Source organism: Epargyreus clarus, unplaced genomic scaffold (assembly GCF_041222505.1).
Source record: "Epargyreus clarus isolate Ecla_fem2 unplaced genomic scaffold, WU_Ecla_fem_2.2 ptg000012l, whole genome shotgun sequence".
NCBI classification, from domain to species: domain Eukaryota; kingdom Metazoa; phylum Arthropoda; class Insecta; order Lepidoptera; family Hesperiidae; genus Epargyreus; species Epargyreus clarus.
In genome coordinates, this window is record NW_027332220.1 from 5,128,411 (window position 1) to 5,142,631 (window position 14,221).

General features: G+C 35.4%; 1 protein-coding gene across 1 annotated transcript; it reads right to left on the bottom strand.

Annotated features, from left to right (window-relative positions):
• Positions 1-255: 255 nt before the first annotated feature.
• On the bottom strand, positions 256-13,909 carry LOC140746182 (luciferin 4-monooxygenase-like). Its single transcript, XM_073078224.1, has 12 exons — positions 13,793-13,909; positions 9,306-9,467; positions 8,635-8,842; positions 8,033-8,231; positions 7,596-7,718; positions 6,809-6,983; positions 6,116-6,256; positions 4,781-4,906; positions 4,302-4,385; positions 3,434-3,580; positions 2,887-3,052; positions 256-568 (listed from the first exon to the last, which is right to left on the bottom strand). Exons 2-12 carry the CDS (start codon positions 9,456-9,458, stop codon positions 441-443), a joined length of 1,650 nt encoding a protein of 549 aa, XP_072934325.1. The 5' UTR covers positions 9,459-9,467; positions 13,793-13,909; the 3' UTR covers positions 256-440.
• Between the last annotated feature and the right edge of the window lie 312 nt (positions 13,910-14,221).

A 14,221-nucleotide genomic window follows, 5' to 3' on the forward strand; every position in this document is an offset into this window, starting at 1 on the left:
AGGAAGTGTGACATAAGCCCCAGTTCAAATTTTCTTTGGAACTCTTACCACTGCAAAGCTGTTAGAATAGGTGAAAGAAACCTATGTTCGCCAGCGTTAAGCTTCACATACCTACCAATACAAGGGCCTCCCCTGTTTCCAGGGCTTCAAGCCATCCTACTGCTTGGCGTCATCGTACACCGTTTGGCTCAAGAGTAGCAATTACAAATTACTGTGTAATTTAAGGTTGTATTAAAAGCATGGATTGTAGTTTTTTCAGATAATTTATTATTTTATAGGTATAAATAGGTTATGTACACTGAACCCAAATATGCTGTTAATGAGATATAAGCACATTATATTTTGTATTATTTTATTAGAGACACTTCAATATTACTTTTATATTTTGAACTTCTATACTGTATTTTTTTAATAAAGTTAATTATTATTTTTCTCAAGTTCTATACTCTTTGCATTTGACGTACAATAGCTGCTAGTTTCGGTCTGTTGACCTTAGATGTCGTTGTCATCGGCAGTTCGTCGAGAAATACAACGCCACCTCTTAATTGTTTTGAATCTGCAAGTGTGTCTGAAAAGAGAAAAGTTATATTATAATTCTCTGTTATTGATTATGTATAATTTTGTGGCTCTTGTTACCAAATTTGTAAATTTCTAATAGGAATGTGATTTTTTCCGATAAAGATCGATTCTTGAATCGATTCGATTCGAAGTGTGATAAATCGAAGTGTGAAAGTCTTAGAAGTCTTTCAACCCAGAAATATAATCGATTTTTTTGGTCGAATAGATCGATTCTCCGATTAATCGATCGCAGATCGCAATTTTTAAGTATTATAACTCTCTATAGTTCGAATCCGGAGAGACCACCGCCACACCTATCTCTTCCATTAGGAACAGCAGTGTTTAGCTATGTACCATTTTGAAGGGTATGTTAAGGGAAACATACTTATCCGAGGTATTTCAATAGTCCACAGGGGTAGCAACGCACCTGTTGCTAACCTTAAGCAAGAATCTAATCTTATCTAAAATTAATTGCTGATATCCATGTGTTTACACATGGATAATATTTCAATAAAATAAGAATAAGCTGTCCTGTTGCTACTCAAATGATATTACTGTCATTGATCTATTTTTGTACAGCAGTGCACCTGATGGTAAGTGATTACTGCTGCCCATAGACATATTTAACCAGCTTCATATTGAGTATACTTGAAACCAAAAAAATTTTAACAAAAAAATAAAACCGACTTCTATGTCACTACAAAGTAAAAAATAATTGAAATAAATGTTGGTTTAGTACATATTTCTGAAGTCGGCGCTCAATATATTTCGTTTGATAACTGCGTGTCCAATATGAGCGCCGACTTCAGAAATATGTACTAAACCAACATTTATTTCAATTATTTTTTACTTTGTAGTGACATAGAAGTCGGTTTTATTTTTTTGTTAAAATTTTTTTTTTCACCCTTTTTAGTGATGATATGCTAACGTTTGTATTAATATTATGTAAAATTGTATAAATGTGATCATGAATAAAGGTAAGGTCTGAATAGATACGGATTGGACCCACCCGCTCGCAGGGAGCTGCCGCGCCCTTCTCGCTTAGTTTTATATTGTCTTATATGTTCCAACCTAACCTAACCAATTCTTTAAGCTTTATGAGATACTAATTATTGGCTAGGTTAGGTAGGAACAGATAAGTAAATAAATCAAACTAGGTGGTAAAACTCTGCGAGTGAACCGGTCCAATTTACCTTAATTCAATAGTTAAGAAAAGAAAAAGGAGTTGATGGTCAAATTTTTCATCATATATCTCTGTCTAGCTACTTCATTACAACAAATGTCTAATCTATATACTTTACATGGGAGGCACCTCTGCATCATCAGGATTGAAGAATTGAAGGTCATATCTTCCATCATATGTCTCTACTCAAAGACCTTATCATATATTCGTAAGCTCCAAATGCCTAATTTGTATGGTTGAGGCAGGAGGCACTTCTGCATTATCAGAGTTGAAGAGTAGAAGGTCAAATTTTCCATCATATATCTCTACCTATCAACCTTATTGAATATTCATAAGCATCAAATGCCTAACTTGTATGGCTGAGGCAGGAGGCACCTCTGCATTATCAGAGTTGAAGAGTGGAAGGTCAAGTTTTCCATCATATATCTCAACTTATCGACTTTATTAAATATCCATAAGTTCCAAATGCCTAACTTGTATGGTTGAGGCAGGAGGCACTTCTGCATTACCAGGGTTGCAGAGTTGAAGGTCAAATTTTCCATCATATCATGATAACCTAGACACTCAATGTTCATTTTAAGTTTCATGAGAATTGAGTGGGCAGAAGGTAAGTTGTCATAAAATATGTAAAAAGCAGGGGTAGTGATGATGAGTTCCACCCCATAACTTAAATTCTAATCATCAGAGCGTACTAATGTTAAGGTAGGAAAGTACCGCAACGAAACACCCTTTCATATGAAAAAAATAAAATTAAAATTGGTTAAGAAATACTCGACTTATTCAAGTTTATATGAAATCGGGTTTTTCCAATTTTCCGGGAAAACTGGCGGAAATTTTCAAATTTCCTCGAAATGGGACCCCCTGTGAAACTAGCCGCATACAATGGTGTATGAATCATGTCGATCGGTCGCGGCATCGCGAAAAAATCGCCGAACAAACATAAAAAAAAAAAAATATATATATACGGTCGAATTGAGTAACCTCCTCCTTTTTCGAAGTCGGTTAAATAACAGATGCGTCGCCGCTCTTGAGAACCAAGATAGTCACATGACCCATGACAGCCTGTTTATTCTGATTAAAGAAGGTAGAACTTTTTGTAGCTCAGGGTACTAGAGCATCGTTGATAGTGATCTAAAATTGATTACCTTTAACCATATTCTTAATCTCTTCAGCTGTGGGGCTGCATCCATCATGTGGCACCACGCAAGCCACCACTAAGTCTCCTGCCTCCTTGTCAGGTACACTGGTGATAGCTGCTTCAAAGACCCCAGGGTGTTTCTTTATCACATCCTCTATTTCCGTGGGTGAAATCTGGGAATTATTAAGGAGTAAGTGCTCATTCTTATCATTCATAATTCTATGATTACAATGATCATTCTAATGATTTTGTATTTAGTATGGATTTAGTTATTTTATCACGATGATCATTAGAATGATAATCCCCAAATTCCCAGATTTCCCAAATTATTTACTGTTAGTAGTCATCAATATTAACTATTTAAAGCCTAAAATAGCTGGATAATGTTTATAGGTACCTAATAATTGTCAAATTTTTGAATTTGGTAGGTACCTAATTATTAAGAAGGTACTTAATTAGTTAAGAATAATTACTACGTATTCCTTTGGCGATACCTGATATGTTTAAGCTAGCGTTCCTAGAAGGACCCTTGTTATCAAGAAATATGCACGAACCTGATGGTTTTTGTATTTTAGCAGCATTTTGAGCCTTTCTACAAAGAAATAGTTCCAGTTCTCGTCCCTTAAAAACAAATCGCCTGTTTTCATCCACCCGTCTTCTGTCAATGTTTGAGCAGTAACTTCTGGATTGTTATAGTATCCCTGAAATTCCATAATTTTATATCCATAACATATGTATGTTTCTATGTCCATATCATTCCAATAAGGACATAAAAACATACATATATAAGTACTTAGCACAATAATTCTGTCTATCACTATCGTTTACCGAAATCGTACACGGATTTTTTGGGATATTAGCAACAGTGGCAGGAATTACCCAAAATCTTCTTTTCAAGTCTGTCTAACATATTTGATTTCCCTAGTAGCCCAGATCATAGTGATCTAATAATTTGCAAAAAGGATCCAAGTATATATATCCTCCGCCGTGTCTTAAGGGTTTGTACATGCATGTCTATTGCCCGTGAACTCTTTATACAGACAATCCTTGTCTCATCATCATCATCAGCCCACGTTAGTCCACAGCTGGACATGGGCCTTTCCCAAGGTACGCCACTGAGCCCGGTCTTCGGCTCTCCTCATCCAACTAGGTAGTTCCCGCCGCCCGGCGCGATCGTCGCGCCACCTTGCAGGAGGGAGTCACACACTACGTTTGCCTAGACGCGGTTTCTACTCCAAGAGCCATCTACTCCAGCGGTTGTCGGCTCTTCGACAGATGTAGCCAGCCCATTGCCACTTCAATTTGCTAGCCTTCAGAACTATGTCGGTATCCTTGTCTAGGACGTCAAATTGTTACGTCCTATGTATTGTTGCGTGCTTCTACAAATTAAAGATAAAATCTTTTAATAATAGCTGTATTTACCTTGAATACTCCTGGACCTTTTACCCACAATTCTCCTGGTTTATTAGGTTCTTTAACATCTTGCATTGTTTCAGGATTCACCAGCTAAAACAAAATAATATTTTATATGCTATTCTTTTGTTTTTATAGTATAGGGCTAGCAGACGAGCATACAATCCACCTGATGGTATGTGGCTACTACCGCCCATAGACGTCTGCAATCAACCCAAATAAATCATGCAAAGGTAGGATTAGTTATTCCTGCCTGAGGTCGGCCACAGATGCGCCGCTACCCCTGAGGACTAAGCTGGAACGCCTCGGAAAAGTATGTCTCCTTTACCTCATTCTTCAAACCAAAGCTCACAGCGCTTAACTAAGGCAGAAATATGTAGGTGAGGCGGTGGTGTCGCCGGAGTCGAACCACAAATGGTTCTACCACCTTCATCATCACCGTCATATGATGTATTTGTAATCAAAAAGTCAATAAATTTAATAATTACTCTATGCTTGAAGTTTCCCATTCCCTTCCCGCAGGATCCGAGCTGCTCGCAGGCAAAGTTGAAAGCTATCCCTGATAACTCACTCATCCCGTATATTATGTACGTATCGGTATTTGGTGACACTGCCTGGAAATATTTCCAAAAATGCATATCAAACTTTTTAAAAGATTGGCATAGAAATAGCCCCAAAGGTTGGGTAGAATGGAACAACAAAGGTACAAAGTAAAGTAACAGCATATCAGCAATCTCTCCATCAACTTCAAATGTGCTATCAAAGGCACGTTAAGCCAATCGTTCTTGTTGTCATCATCCGATACCAGTTAAACTTTGTCGAAGGCCCTTTGAAAAGATATGAAAGTAGTTAGATACCCAAGCAGTAATTAAGGAAAAAGACCGCTCCTTACATCCTATCGTACATGAGTACTGAATGTGATAAATTGAAAAATTGATTTAATTTGACATTTCGTTAAAAATGCTAAGTAAATAAGTGATGAAAGCATATTTTATATATAAAATTTAGGCTTTACCGATTTTCACCAAATTTTATATGCATATTCAGTAGGTCTGAGAATCGGCTACTATCTGTTGTTCATACCCCTAAATGATAAGGGCTGTTCACCCTTAACATTTTTTTTATTTATATGTCAACACAACGTTTGCGGGTCAGCTAGTATTTGTATAATAAACAATTTCTATCAGACTCAATATATCACCATATCAGACCAAAGATGAATGTAAAACTAGGTTTACGTCATTTAAGGTCAAAGAAGTTCAAACAAATAACAGTTCTCTTTATTATGGTGTATAAGGTCTATCGCATGAGGATAATCGTTTCCTGTGTTCCATCAACTTTAACCTTAGATAGTGATATTATTATCTATTTTCAAAATTGTCGATAATTTGTGGGATTCATATCTATGTCTATTTGATATGGTTATAAGAATATTGACATGGATAGCCATATTATGTCCATAAAATTTCAACGAAGATTTTCCAGGTGAAGGTGTTGATATTTTGGCACCTGTATACATAAAAGTAATTAATTATATCATTTAAAGTGAATAATATTTTAGAAAATCTACATGTTATGATTTTCCATAAATTGCCCATTTCATAATTTTGCATCGCGGTCTCTCAACATTATTTACTTATTTTTTTTTCTTCCATATCCATGAATCACTTATCCTATTCTGATATCATCAGGTAAAGCTTTTTTTCCTTATGATTGTGATTATTGCTGACTCTTCCTCTTTTTTTTGAAATTCCTGAAATTATCCCGTTTAACGAAGTATAGATTTTGAAATTCTTTGAAAAGTCTTTATTTTGATGACCTACCTTCATATCATCAATTAGGCTTTCATGAGGTGCGCTTCCACCACACAGGATAGTTTCAAAAGAAGTGAAATCACACTTTTCACGTTCACCACGCTTGAGCAGAGCCGTCAACATATTTGGACTCGTCATTAAAACGTTTGGCTGAAAGAATGAAAATATTAAACTTTTTGATTCACGAAGAATGTTCAATAGATCAGTAATTTATTAGTCACTTAATTAGAGGCATTTAAGAACCAATTAAACAAAATAATTAATTTTAACGAGGCTTTGCAGTTTAGTGGTAAAATTGACAAAGATAAATTATACGTTTAATTTCATTAATTTGTGCCACGCTTTTTATGAGACTAAGAAGGAATTTTAAATGAGCATTTTTAAAGCCTCATGTTTTAATATAATGAACCTGTTTCTTAATTTTATCGCTACCTCATTCGACTCATGTCAGAATCGTCTCATTTGAGCAATATTTACTTATAATGACTTTTATGAATGAAATTTCCTACTTTAAGTATACCATAAGGAATAAAATGATGAACAAAATGATTAATAGTGTCCAAAAAGCAACAGGAACTGTAATTTTAAATCCAAGATCATATGCTATTGGATGTCTAAGAAGGTGAAAGATTGTATTTACATAGAGATAGAATACATTTCTAGTTGAATTCATAGAACTACCGACTTAATACTCGCACTCACCCTATACTTGTTTATGAGGAAGTAGGCATGGTCCATGGTGATCGGCGCGGAAGACTGTATTCTCGTGACTCTGACTATAGGTGAAAACGCAAAATGGTACAGCGCTGAATACCACTGGATAGGCGATAGTACTATGGCCCTTTGAGTGGGAATAGGAAACTTGTCGTAGGTTATCCTATAAGAAATATATTTAATAAGTACTTCAATAAAAATAGTCAAGTAATAATAACGAAAAGATCAAAACGAATGTCATAAGAAAGAATAAAATAAAAAAATAAAATAAAGAGACACATGCTATGTGCATTGACGTAGGTCTGATAAAATTAATAGATCATTGATATACTACTATAGCATATCAATGCAATATATTATCTGATACTAGCTGACCCGGCAAACGTTGTGTTACTATATAAATAAAAAATGTTAAGGGTGAACAACACTTATCACTTACGGGTATGAAAAATACATAGTAGCCGATTTTCAGACATACTCAATATACATAATATAAAATTTGGTCCAAAACGGAGGAGTACGGTAACTAACATTGTGACACGAGAATTTTATATATACTATTATTGTTTTTTTTTCTACAAGGTATCATGCGAGATAACAAATATGTTGCTACTCCTGAGGACTATATGAGGGCTGGACCGATCTGAGCCGTATACATAATGTTTATATAAACTTTGACCTCAAAAACACTCCAACCGAACTACATAAGGCACAAAGAGACTATATTACAACCAAAATATCTTCGAATATACCCAGGATTTCTTAGAATACTTACCACATATAAGGTACGCTGACAACAAGATTTTTATGTGTAACCGCTGCGGATTTAGGAAGACCTGTTGTACCACTAGTTGATATTAATAATGCTATCATATCTTCTGGATCGAAATCAGATGCTCTGAAAGAAATATATTTTATAAAAGCCTTAACTAAAGATGTTTAGTGATTATTTCAAAATTAAAAAGGTTAATTATGGATGAGTATCAAAGTACCAAATTAAGAGATTTTTGATTCTTAAAAACTTTTTAGGTAAGTTGTGGGTTAATTTGGATTAATTTGTTGGGTAAGCTCAACTTAAGATCTAAGCAAGATTACAAGTCTAAGTTTCTCAGAAAGATTTAAATAAAGCCGTTATCATCGATACGTTAGTAGCAATTAGCTTTACTCTACGTAACAATATGACAATTGTATGTTATTACTTAAAATACTCACTTAAACTCTTCTACCGGTGTATCATCACCTTGCTTCTGTAATAATTCATCCAAACTGCAGAAATTGTTTCCTTTATCAAAAGTCACAATGCCTGACTTCATATTGATCTCATTCAATGCTCTTTGAACATCCAGTCCTCTTTCGTGTTGACAGAATATCATCTTCGGTGCAATATATTTGAATGTATCTTTAAGTTCATCTAGAATAAAACACGATTATGTATATTTTTACTTAAGTTTAGTTTGGAGGTAATGTTTTTCAAGTATGTACGTCTTTTTTTGGCACAACGTGCAGTCCAAACAGCTTAACGATTTTATCATATGAAGTGTTTTTGGATTCGATTAAATTGTGAAAGTGACACGTGCTATTCATAAACACTGTTGTGCACTGGTTTGAAGAGTGATAAGGAAGGCATGCGTACATGATGCTTTAGGACTTAGTACTAAGGAGTAACAAAGCATCTTTAGCTGAGCTCAAAGCTACCTTTACACGCCTATATGATAACAAATATCCATGAGTAGCGGTGACCACGGGTCTTTAGGTGGATTGCATGCTTATCACTTTCAATTTTATTTCATTTTTAAAATAGTAAATATACTTACGAACGGTTAAAGTCATATCAATGCCAGCTACACTGACTCCTGTGTAGAAAGCAGCGTACATGGGCACTGTCAGATGTACATGGTTTGGGGCCATTATGATGATGACGTCTTTTGGTTTCAGGCCTATGTTTCTGAAGGCAGTGGCACATCGTACGGACCTTTGTAGATGCGATCGGAATGTTTCTGATTCGTTTGTTGATCCATCGATCTGTTGAATAACATTTGGTAGGTTACTGTTTAGAACTATAGAAATCAAGTAAGAATGCTTGTTTATTTTTTTCGTCGGAAATACCGGTGTATGATAGCAGGTGTTCGTAAGAGTATATAAAATAGGAAAGATGATATGACTTCTTTGCTGTTTTGATTTGATGACATACATGTATGTCCATGGTCTGCATAGTCAATTTTCGATTATGTATCCCACAGCTCTTTATTTACTTTACTATGATATCCTACCGAAACTGTTGGAATGAAAATATTAAATAAGTGGTATACAGGCTTATCCGCGGCGTCCTATCTTTCATCTGATCTTGATCTTCATCTGAGTGGTAGCTACGCATCTGTGAACCATCTCAGTTAGGATTCTCATCTTATCTGGGGTTGATTACAGATGTCCACGGCGGCATACCCATTCGCTACTTCAATATAATTTATTTATGAAGCAATCTTACGTGGAGAATAAAATCAGGGGCGTCTTTAAGACCTTGCAGGATCAGCTTGCCGAGGTGGTGCCTGTCATCAGGGTTCCCAGTTTGAGCCACCACACGGGATGTTAGCTCACTCATGTACCAGAAGACAGCGTCGCTGCATGGCGTGTTATACATGTTGAAGGCCTGGTCAAATATAGCTGAGTTACTTCCTGGTTTAGTATCAAAGGCAGTCTTAGTAACCTTTTTTTTCTTTACGAGGGGGAAACCTTCAAAGGTACCCGACGACAAGGGAGCGACGCCGGGTTATGTGGGATTTTTACCGCACTAAAACCCCCCCGGTGGCCGGCTTGTTGGAGAACGCCGGGATCTCGGATGGAACACAACCGGAGTCCTCCAAGCGTGATGCCCCGATCGGGCTGCCCTGGAGGAGTTGTTTTCGCTCCTTCCACACCATCTGATGTTCACGACGGTATGCGACCACACATACCGCCGTCCTAGCCAGGGTCGCTTACTGGGCGGTTCGAGCTCCCACTCTTGCCGCCCGCAACCCCGGAAGTCCCCTATTAGTCGAAGGGACTCATAACCTAGTGATAAGAAACTCAACCTCTCAGTTTGGTCCGTCACTCGAATCATGCACCTCTAATTTTTCAAAGATATGTGCGCATTAGAAGTTAATTGTCAGCTTAACGGCGAAGAAAAACATCGAGAGGAAATCTATAGATACGAGGAGAGTTCTTTAAAAAAGCCCTTAAAGGTGTGTGGAGTCTACCAATTCGCATTTATCAGTGCGATTTACTATAGCCTAAACCCATTTCACTCTGAGAGGAGACCCGTGCCCAGCAGTGGGACAGTAATCGGTTGACGACAACTTTCTGGTTTGATTGCGGTTCAGAATAAAATCAGAGATTTATACGAGGCATTCCAACTTAGCCATAAATAAATATAAAGTAAATATATAGCAACCTAAACATCATATAATGTTTTAATATATTTGCAATAAGTACATATATTTCAAATAGCTTACCATAGTGTGCATACAAAAAAAATGTCAACGTCAAGGTTGACTAGTTCGATTCAAACAGGCTTTTTTTGAATTTTTAAGCAAAACAAGATACCTAAGTGCTATCGACAGCATATTGTAATATGATTTTAGAAGTCAGGACGAAATCTCTATAAATCCTTCAATATTAAGATTTTTTTTTATATAGTAGGTATAGGAGTAGCAGACGAGCATGCAGTCCACCTGATGGTAAGTGGCTACTGCCGCCCATGGATATCTGTAACCATCTCACAGCAGCGCCACAGACGTAGCCATAGATGCGTCGCTACTCCTGAGGACTAAGCTGGAACGCCTCGGAAAAGTATGTCTCCCTTACCACACCCTTCAATCAAGAATACAGCAGCGATTGACGCTGCTGTTATGAGGCAGAAATAAGTGTGGCGTTGCTACCGGAGCCAAACCACAAAGGGTTCTACCGCCTTCAAATGATGGTAGATATAGTTCTTAGACCGAGTGCAGCGGCGTCATCACTCTACCTACTGCTACCAACCATATTTTTCGGTGATATAATTGTTACTACAATTGGATTGGCATGACAACCTATTTTATACTCGAGCTATAATTTTGCACGCACGTTTAGTTTGAATAACAATGCACGCATGTATTATAGTAGTGTGTGAACATACTGTACATGACATACACATTAAAAAATGTTACAGAGGCACATACCGCACATAGCGGATATTCGTGCCTCAAGGTCATAACCATTATTTAAACTAGTCCTAAATATAGCCTAGCCTACACTAAATATAGAGTGATAAAATTTACATAAATAGCTTGGAGATGCCACTCCAAGTTATTTTTGGCGACATCAATATGTGACTTAAGCTTATGAAATTTATTTAGTTGGGCATTTTTCGTTGATATTAACAAAAACTTTTAAGTAAGTTAATTACATTTGTGATACAATGATAATGATAACCTTATTAAATTTCTAATTGAACATAGCTCCTCACAATGACTAAGCGCAAATAACATATAAGTAGGTAGGTAAGTAAATACATAATAGGTACCTACGTCACTTGATATTTTAAGATAAAATTATATACAAAGTATCATAAATTATGTCAACATTTCTCCGTGGTTGATATAACTCCATATCACTTATCTTGAGACAACACTGCGTCGTAGTATTATGCGAAATTCGAGAATGATGCTAAATCTTCTTTCGTTAAATCTACGTCATCTTAAGTAGGAATGGTATGAAGATACGTTACCGTAATCGAAACTTTCGGTAATCCGAAATAAAATAATAAATCGATAAAAGGTTCGGATAAGGGCGGAGTTTTAATGAGATTTTATTATGAAAAACTTTTCGCCTACAGTTACCTCCTTCATTATCTCGCGTGCTTAAAGGTAAAAGGGCCTATAGCTAAGGGTTAATAGGGATTTATGCTGAAAGGGCACATAAAAATTTTTTTACGTTTCAGATAATTTCAAACCGAACTAAAAAATTTTTACGTTTCAGATAATTTCAAACCGAATGGCAAAAAAAAAATAATTATGTGCCCTTTCAGCATAAATCCCTATTAACCCTTAGCTATAGGCCCTTTTACCTTTAAGCACGCGATCTAGCATTTCGTATTCTACTTTTACAATTCTTTAAAACCTAATAGTGGTAACCGGAATTATCCAAAATTATCGAATAATTCAAAATAATTCCATATCCGCAACCGTATTGGAAGCCAAAATGATACTAAAAGTATCATTTCTAAAGTATCATACTAAAGTATAAATCCATATCTATACCCAGATCCGAACTTTCATATCCATATAACATCACTAAATAATATGTACTACTCGACTTATTAGTAGAAATTGGGCGGTACTTGAACCCAAATAAAACTAAACCACTATTTATTGAAGTACTAGCTTCTACCTGCGCATCAGAGTTCAATGACAACAGTTGTTTTTATTTTTCTCGCGGGAACAACACTTTTTTCTGGGTAAAAAGGTACCCTATGTCCTTTTATGGACCCCTAACAACGTGTGTACAAAATATCATGACAATCAGCTTTGTATTTAAGGCAGGAAAGCATAACAAATAAACAAACTCACTTAAGCATTTATAATATTTGTTAGTTATATAAATTGTTCACATTTCACTTTTGATAAGATACATAATTCAAATACAGTTTTTATTATAACAAACATTACATCATTATGTATTCTTCGGATGAACCTGCATCTAGAATTCATAATTTAAATTTTAAAGGAAGAAAATAAGAAAATACTATATCTAGGAATTGCAACACACAGTGCAATTGCAAGTAGACAAAATAAATAAACGAACTTTGTTAAGTGTTTATCGAATTTAGCTTTTATTACCTGTTTGTCTATAACGACTAGGTATCTTATTTTACGATGGACTGGTTTTTGTCAAACATTTTTATTTCTACAGCCGATTCAATTAATAAGAACATAGGTACATATCTACTATCTATAGGATATTGGTGTTTGAAATTGATCCACTTAAATCCTCTATGTGGGATATTTATTTCGAAGTAGTAGAGACTAAACGTCACTTTACAACAAGCAGATACCTCTAGAAGGTAAAATAGCTTCGGTGGCTGTTTTTTTATTGATTATAAATGTTTATGGGTAGCAATAACTGTTTACCATCAGACGGACTATATTTACATTTGTAGCTTCGATCGATAAGATGTTTTTCAGCCATTCGTGGTCGTCTTCAACCCGTCATTGGCCCACTCCTGGGCATGAGTGTCCTCTCAAAGAGAGTGGGCTAGGGCATTAGTCTGGCAGACTATCTGACTATTATTAAAGTTATGACTATCGAGCATAATATATCCACGTATTGTCTTTAGAATATTTCTATACCTTTATCATAAAATATAAAGACATAATTACAATAACTTGTTATCTGAGATGTAAAAAATTCGCGCGCAATAATCGAGATAAAAATACCGTAAATGTCTTAAAAACTGACCAATTATGTCGTCAAAAAGTAGGTATATAACGAACGTTGTGTAAAAAAAATCAAGCCAATAGAATATTTCTTAGATACAAACTTGCAGAAGCTAATTTCTTAACATAAGTAGTCGACATTGTTTATTATTTAGTTGCAATATTTGATTTTAGAGATACTGGTTCAGACATATCAGTTAATATAGCAGTTAATAACCATCATGCAAAAATGTAGAAATATGTAAACAGTAAATCTAAAAGGCCAAAATCTAACAATTTAATTTAATTTAATTTAATTTACAGAAGATTTTAATGATTTCATTAATTGTGACGATTAATTTTTCTTGACGTTTATATTAATTTTAATGTATATTTATTAAATTTTAAATTCATTATTGAGGTATATTAAAAAATCTATAAATATACTAATATTTTTTAATTCACACACAATCTCTCAATATTTTTTCTCTCTATCTAATCTCTTATTAATTTTGAACATGACAAAACACCAGGTAAGGCTTACCTTACAATAATATGTTTAAACGTAACGGCTATCCACTAACACTGCTTCAAACTAACTGCTGTAAGTCGAACAGCGTTTGCAAATCTATCGCTGCTGTTTATCACTGCTCTGTTCTATGCAGATATTTGCACGGGATGCCTTGTCTTGTATGTTGATATAGGATACTCATTTAAGGTAGATTTACATTCGGTCGGACCGATTTCGACAGGATCCGATATTTGAAATTAATAATTTTGTGGTTTTAGTATGTGATTATGACGGTTGTTTATATTTTAGAATTTAACTAACATTTTCTTTTAACGTTGAAGAAAAATATCGTGAGGAATCAGCCTGAGTACTCTTCAAAATAAAGTTCTCACACATAATTGTCAGTGTGTGAATTCTACCAATCCACACTAAGCCAGCGTTGTGGACCGTCTGAGGACCATG